Source organism: Mytilus edulis, chromosome 8, assembly GCF_963676685.1.
Source record: "Mytilus edulis chromosome 8, xbMytEdul2.2, whole genome shotgun sequence".
NCBI lineage: Eukaryota > Metazoa > Mollusca > Bivalvia > Mytilida > Mytilidae > Mytilus > Mytilus edulis.
In genome coordinates, this window is record NC_092351.1 from 68,906,012 (window position 1) to 68,914,085 (window position 8,074).

An 8,074-nucleotide genomic window follows, 5' to 3' on the forward strand; every position below is an offset into this window, starting at 1 on the left:
ATTTTACATGTTAATTATTTTTGTTTACTTTAAGAATGTTAATTGATTGATTGATTGTTGGTTGCTTAACGTCCAGTGGCAAATATTTCATGCATATTCAGGACGAGAACAAGTTCACAATAAATACAATAGGTAGGTTGTTGTAATAGAGGCCATCGAGAATGATGGTCGGGGGAAATTTGGACTGCCACTGGAAAATGAGGGTATATTGGATAGACAGAAATTTAGCCTTGCAACAGGCCACCTACGGACCCCTCAAAAAGTTGTTGCAAGGGTTCTTAACGTGCAAAGAGCGTGGCACTCTCTTTACACGAGGCATCGGATTTAACGTCCCCTTCTGACGGACGTGACTGCGAACTTGATACATCCCGCACAGCCAAACGGACGCCCCACTTCAGCAAGCGTTTTACTGCCGGTCGGGAGAAGACCAAGTGACCATATTTCTATACCCCAGTCACCCTTGGGGAAGCATGTTAATTGATTTGCATACTTCAGCAGAAAAATAAACTGTTACAGTATTGAAAATTCATCATTAGCCAAAGCAGAGACATATACTACAATTATATGTCTCTGGCCTTTGAAAAAATATATTGTACATATATTAACAATTTACATCTATGTACATATATCATGTATGATATATATGTATATTTGATAAACTGTTACATTCAAGTAATACTTTTCTTTATAAACCCTGAATCATATTCTTTTGTTAAAATTGTGATTTTTGTCAACTTTGAATTGACAGGTAGGAAACCAATTAAGGTTTGTTTTTATTGCAATTACCAATTGAGCATAGCTGTAGGGCAATACATTTGATAAAAGATAAAATTATCTAATTAGCACAAACTAAATAAAAGTTGGACAAAAATGTTGTTGAAAATAAACAAATTTTGGTATGAATTTGGACTGGACATGTAAAACGCAATGATTTTACTACTTATATTTTGTTTACAATTTGATTTAACAATTCTAATAAAATTTCAAATAGTTTTAACTGTTAACTTTATTTCATTCAAATTTTAACTTCCATAAATTGCACCTTGTAATACATATGAAGTCTGGAAGAGATCAGAAGGCAAGTTACAGCAGATTTTTCATAAAACTTTATTCATTAAAGTCAAAACAATTCGGAGATCAATGACAATAAAGTGTGATAGGTCATAACCAGTGACACAATGTGCATGTATATATATAAATGAACTTGGCCCAGTAATTACAGTGGAAAATATTTTCTAAAAATTTACAAAAATTTATGAAAAATGTAAAAAATTAACTATAAAGGGCAATAACTCCTTAAGGGGTCAATTGACTATTTTGGTCATGCTGACTTATTTGTGGATCTTATTTTGCTGAACATTATTGCTGTTTACAGTTTATCTCTATCTATAATAGTATTCAAGATAATAACCAACAAGAGGCTGTCACAACGACAGCAAACCGGATTTATTAACATTTTTTTGTGTCCTGGCAATATCACAAGAACCATTACTGATGAATGGTGAAAGTGAAAATCCTCAATATCAAATTTGACCTCCATTTTGTCATCAGTATCAACATATTAAAATTTGAAAAGCTTAGATTGAATGGTTCATGAGTAAATGCAACAACGTGAATGGAAAGGCCATTTTACGATCTTTCAAGAACCATAAATCCTGAACGGTAAAAGTCAAAATCGTCATTATTTAACTTGACCTCTATTTTGTCATCAGTAACAACATATTAAAATTTCAAAAGCTTTGGTTGAATGGTTCATGAGAAAATGCACGGACACGACGGGAAACACCATTTTTCAATCTTTCAAGAACCATAACTCCTGAACGGTAAAAGTCAAAATCGTCATTATTGAACTTGACCTCCATTTTGTCATCAGTAACAGCATATTAAAATTTCGGAAGCTTTGGTAGAACAGTTCATGCATAAATGCACGGACACAACTGGAAACTCCATTTTTCAATCTTTCAAGAACCATAACTCCTGAACGGTAAAAGTCAAAATCGTCATTATTGAACTTGACCTCCATTCTGTCATCAGTAACAACATATTAAAATTTGGTAAGCTTTGGTAGAACAGTTCATGTGTAAATGCACGGACACGACTGGAAACTCCATTTTTTAATCTTTCAAGAACCATAACACCTGAACGGTAAAAGTCAAAATCGCCATTATTGAACTTGACCTTCGTATAGTTGTCAGTAATAACATATTAAAATTTTAAAAGCTTTGGTTGAACGGTTCATGAGTTAATGCACGGACAACATTTGATTGCCGCCCGCCCGACAGCCCGACAGACCGCCCGCTCGCCCGGCTGCCCGCCCACCCGCCGTACATCCCCAAATCAATAACCGACATTTTTGTCACAAAAATCCGGTTAAAAACTGCAAAATTTCCTTAAAATTACCAACTCAGGGGCAGCAACCCAACAACAGGTTGTCTGATTCGTCTGAAAATTTCAGGGCAGATAGATCTTGACCTGATCAACAATTTTACACCTTGTCAGATTTGCTCTAAATGCTTGGTTTTAAAGATATAAGCCAAAATATACATTTTACCTCTGTGTTCTATTTTTAGCCATGGCGGCCATCTTGGTTTGATGGCCAGGTCATCGGACACATTTTTTTAACTAGATACCCCAAGGATGATTGTGGCCAAGTTTGGTTAAATTTGGCCCAGTAGTTTCAGAGGAGAAGATTTTTGTAAAAGTTTACGGATGACGGACGACGGACGCCAAGTGATGAGAAAAGCTCACTTGACCTTTCAGGTCCGGTGAGCTTAAAATGAAAGGGAGCTCACATCAATAGATATGAACAATTCACCTAAGTTTCTTGCGAAATTGGTTCAAGCATTTTTAGGTTTTTATCCAACATGTTGACGACTGACAGACGGACAATAGTATACCATAATAAGTCCTGTAAACGGGTGTATAAAAACTTAATATCCTATTCCCTTCAAAATTCTGTGTCAAATATTGTTCACCTGTATTTCAAGGTGAAATCTGTCATCCCCTTTGCAAATATTGCGCTTTATCAACAGAAAATGTATTTGTATAATGAATTGTATAATGAAAACTACAGATGCACTTTATACAATTGTACCATTATATCTTCATTTCTCACCCTTTTCCTCTTTTTAAACTCTCTCTTAAGAAAATTAAATCTTTTTCGTTTTTCATCAGCTTCTTGTTTTTCTTTGTTGTCACGTTCCTCATCACTTCCATATGTCTTTTCATAAGAATCATTCTCACTAAAACAGACATATAATTCATATAATGTATTTGACAAGTAAGAAATATGTTGTGCTGTTATTCTGATTTCCCAGATAAGGGGGAGGGTTAGGTGCCACAAACATGTTTAACACAGCCTGTCTCAAATCAGAAGCCTGTAATTCAACAGTTGTCATTACTTGTACTACTAGTATATCAAATTTATTTCCCATTTAATGTATTGTAAATAAATGTGGCTATTGATTTGTCATTTCAGGACCTTTTATAGGTTATCACAAAAATGGTTTTGCTCATTATTTAAAACTGTAGGGTGAACTGTAGTTGCTTACTTCTATGTCATTTGGTCTCTGGTGGAAAATTATCTCACTGGCAATAATACCACATCTCCTTATTTTATACATTCATTTATAAGAGACTTTGATCATCTGTTCAGTAAAGATAAGAATGCAGTTCAGAATTTTTCCTAAACAATATCTAATTATGTCAAGAGAGGAATACATGTATCTATTACTGAACGTGAATATGCATTGATTCAAAGTCTTAAGGACTCTGAATCCTTTTAAAACTCTTATATTAAACAATCACATAAACAAGTAACAAGAGTGCACACGCTGAAATGTCTCGCCTTCTATACTAATCATTGATATTATGTTGATAGTCCTAAGTATAAAGCTTAGTTTTATTACAACTGTCTCATAAACTTAACATTAACCAAGATAACTAAACAAAGACCAATGAACCTTGAAAATGAGGTCAAGGTCCGATGAACCATGCCAGGCAGACATGTACAGCTAACAATGCTTCTATACAACATATATAGTTGACCCATTACTTATAGTTTAAGAAAAATAGACCAAAACACAAAAACTTAACACTGTGCAATGAACCGTGAAAATGAGGTCACCGTCAAATAAAACCTGCGCGACTGACATAAAGATCATAAAATATTTCCATACACCAAATATAGTTGACCTATGGCATACAGTATTAGATAAAAAGACCAAAACTCAAAAACTTAACTTTGACCACTGAACCATGAAAATGAGGTCAAGGTCACATGACATCTGCCCGCTAGACATGTACACCTTACCATCATTCCATACAACAAATATAGTAGACCTATTGCATATAGTATGAGAAAAACAGACCAAAACACAAAAATTTAACTATTACCACTGAACCATGAAAATGAGGTCAAGGTCAGATGACACCTGCCAGTTGGACATGTACACCTTACAGTCCTTCCATACACCGAATATACTAGCCTTATTGCTTATAGTATCTGAGATATGGACTTGACCACCAAAACTTAACCTTGATCACTGATCCATGAAATGAGGTTAGGGTCAAGTGAAAACTGTCTGACAGACATGAGGACCTTGCAAGGTACGCACATACCAAATATAGTTATCCTATTACTTATAATAAGAGAGAATTCAACATTACAAAAAATTTGAACTTTTTTTTCAAGTGGTCACTGAACCATGAAAATGAGGTCAAGGACATTGGACATGTGACTGACGGAAACTTCGTAACATGAAGCATCTATATACAAAGTATGAAGCATCCAGGTCTTCCACCTTCTGAAATATAAAGCTTTTAAGAAGTGAGCTAACACCGCCGCCGCCGCCGCCGCCGCCGGATCACTATCCCTATGTCGAGCTTTCTGCAACAAAAGTTGCAGGCTCGACAAAAATCACAACATTATGATAAATTAAAGGTTCCTCTTTTTTAAGCTTTAACTCTTATTGAAACTATGCTTTTAGAAATTTTATTTCAATTTCAGATTTTTACTACAATATAGTACTGAAATAAACTCAGACTATTTTTTATTACCTGTATAAAATACAAACTACAATAACTCGTACATTTGAAAATCTAAAGAAACATGTGCAATCTTGAATCCAATTCACTCGTCATTCATAACAATATTGAAATTTCCAGTATCTATCTTTTGTCTCAGACTGGAGAGCTTGGTCAATTCAAGAGGAATCACATGTTTTTGTCATAAAAATCAATTCAATTTAATTTCTAATATGTTGCATTCCACAACTCATTATTATCATAAAGAAGAGGATCTAATAAGCCTGTGTCACTCACCAGTGCATCTCCAACAAAGGCCACTTTTTAGTAAAATTCATCATTCAAAGGGAATTACTGCATAAAGAGTCTGATTTTTGTCTAATGCGTATAGTTATGCGTTTACTTTTTTACATTGGCTAGAGGTATAGGCGGAGGGTTGAGATCTCATAAACATGTTTAACCCCACATCAATTTTGCGCCTGTCTCAAGTCAGGAGCCTCCGGTCTTTGTTAGTCTTGTATGATTTTTAATTTTAGTTTCTTGTGTATAATTCGGAGTTTAGTATGAGGTTCATTATCACTGTACTAGTATACATATTTTTTAGGGGCCAGCTGAAGGACACCTACAGGTGCGGGAATTCTCGCTACATTGAAGACCCATTGGTGGCCTTCCCTTCTCAATTTTATTTTTCTGATGATAATTTCAATCATATTGACATATTAGTACACCTTATCCTGCTTATATTTTTCTACATTTTTTGTTGTTGTCTATTATAGCTTTTCTAAATAATAGGCAAGAAATGCAAATAGTTACAAATATTATTTCTAAAAGGAAATAATTCCAATAACGAGTTGACTAAAGAATTTGGCTGTTATCACTTATTTCTGGATCTTGTCTTGCTGATCATAATTGCTTTTTAAAGTTTCTATCACAGTTTCAAGATAATAAGAAATAAACTATAACCACAGAAATATGTGTTGCCTATTTGTTATTTTGAATTAATGCATATACATGTATGTTGAAAATAAAATGGCAAATAATAATACCTTCGAAAACCAAATATCAATGACTTAACATTAGTGATTCATCTTAAACAGACCTAATCACAAACTAATACATGCAAACTTATTTAAAATTTCAAAGTCAATAGACCGTGACTTAGGTCGAGAATATTCTCCATGGAAATGACTATGTGCTAATGCTTATACACTGCATACCAATTATCATTGACCTACCACTAAAGGTTCCCCTTAAACTGACATAATCACAAACTAATACATTTAAACTACGGTAAGTAAAAGTTTTAAAGCTAATAGACCATGATTCACAATTTATTGCTGCATTAACCTCCAGAGGGTACTAACCTATAGAGGACCCTGACTCATTCCTACTAAATACAAACAATTCTTTGTATCATTGCACACAGAAATAACATCTGTAATATTTAAAATATTGCATTTCAGGGATGTTCAAAGTGAATTATCTTAATTTTCAATATGATATCAAGCAAAATTATATTTTTACTCTATCTTGATTGAACTGACCGATTTCGGTAAAAAAAGGACCTTCATCAGAGGCAGAACCGTGGATTAATGTTTGCACCTATTTATATAGATATGGTTACCAGCGGTTCACCGGCGGTTCAGATTTTACCAACGCTTCAGAGTTAACCAGTGGTTTAGTTAACTGGTGGATCAGATTTAACCGGCGGAACAATCTGATCAGCCAGTTAAGGGAGTTTTAATAATTTATGAAGTATATGGTAGTCGTTTAGTCTTGATCTTTGGCTTATGATACACCTAAATATCAAGTCTTGGAATAGTATTTCATGGTAGTCATGTAGTCTTAATATTTGGCTTATGATACACCTAAATATCAAGCCTTGAAACAGTACTTCCTAGTAGTCATGCAGTCTTGATCTTTGGCCTATGATACACCTAAATATCAAGTCTAATAATAGTAATTCATGGTAGTCATTCAAGTCTCGACGTTTTAGCTTGTGATACACCAAAATGTCAAGTCAAAACTATTAACCCCCCCCTAACCAAACAAAATTTGGTTTAAGGGGGGGGGGGGGTTCTTATTGTGAATATCATGCTTCATTTGAGCCTTTAGTACTCTTTTTAAGATCAAAGGTAGACGAACATTAATCCTCAGTATTAAAGAGTTTTCAACACCTTTAGTTTGTAATTTAGGTATTACATTCTGCCTCTGATGAAAGTGTGCTTCAGCTGATTGCGAAATAAAAATTCATACTAGTTCCGTGATAATGGACATCATACTAAACTCCAAAATATATGAAAGAAACTAAAATTAAAAATTATACAAGAATAATGGAGGCCAGAGGCTCCTGATTATACACAACCCATTATTGTGCATTGAGTTTCCTTCATTAATACTTTGTGAATACTGTTTGTGGAACACATTCAACCTCCAATACTTATATTGGGTTCCATCAATTTTACCTTTTTTTCAGTGTATGATGAACAATAAACAAATTTATTATTTAATATATAATATATGTTGCATAGACAGAATTTTTTTTCAATTTGGGAGAAATATTTTGGAATCTGAAAAAAATATCATATGTCTTTGTTCCTACCTCTTAACCCCTTTTCTACCCCCACCATACAACCCAGTGTCATCTTTGTCATCTTGTATAAAGTACATTCCACCTTTTCCTCTAGCTTTAGTTTTAGCATATGCTCCTCTCTGTAAGTCCTCGATAGTCTTGGCTAGCATTTTTGGAGTTTTACATGCATCACAACTATTGTTACAATCAGGTTTGACATCACCAAAATACTTAGAGATGGCCCAATGTCTGCATCTGTAAAAAATATAATAGTCAATTCAATCAATTGAACCTTAATTTGTCTTCAAATATCTTCTTCAATGGTTTGTTAACTTGTCATCATTTTGTCAGCTTTCCTGTGACAAAATTCAGACTTCAGCTGATTCTCTTTATATGATTTATTAATCACTCCTGCATTATTTAAATCTATCTAGATACTTTCAATGACTTTCAGGCAGTTATCAATATGTCTGGCCA

The 8,074-nt window shown here is 34.1% G+C and overlaps 1 protein-coding gene across 2 annotated transcripts in view; it reads right to left on the minus strand.

Annotated features, from left to right (window-relative positions):
* LOC139486849 (ATP-dependent DNA helicase Q5-like) overlaps positions 1 to 8,074 on the minus strand; it is a 74,764-nt gene that overhangs the window by 41,720 nt on the left and 24,970 nt on the right. For both annotated transcript variants that reach the window (XM_071271911.1, XM_071271912.1), the window contains exons 6-7: positions 7,628 to 7,852; positions 3,116 to 3,242 (exon numbers count right to left, since the gene is read on the minus strand). In XM_071271911.1, coding sequence (XP_071128012.1) covers positions 3,116 to 3,242; positions 7,628 to 7,852 — 352 coding nt within the window. The remainder of the gene's footprint in view (positions 1 to 3,115; positions 3,243 to 7,627; positions 7,853 to 8,074) is intronic.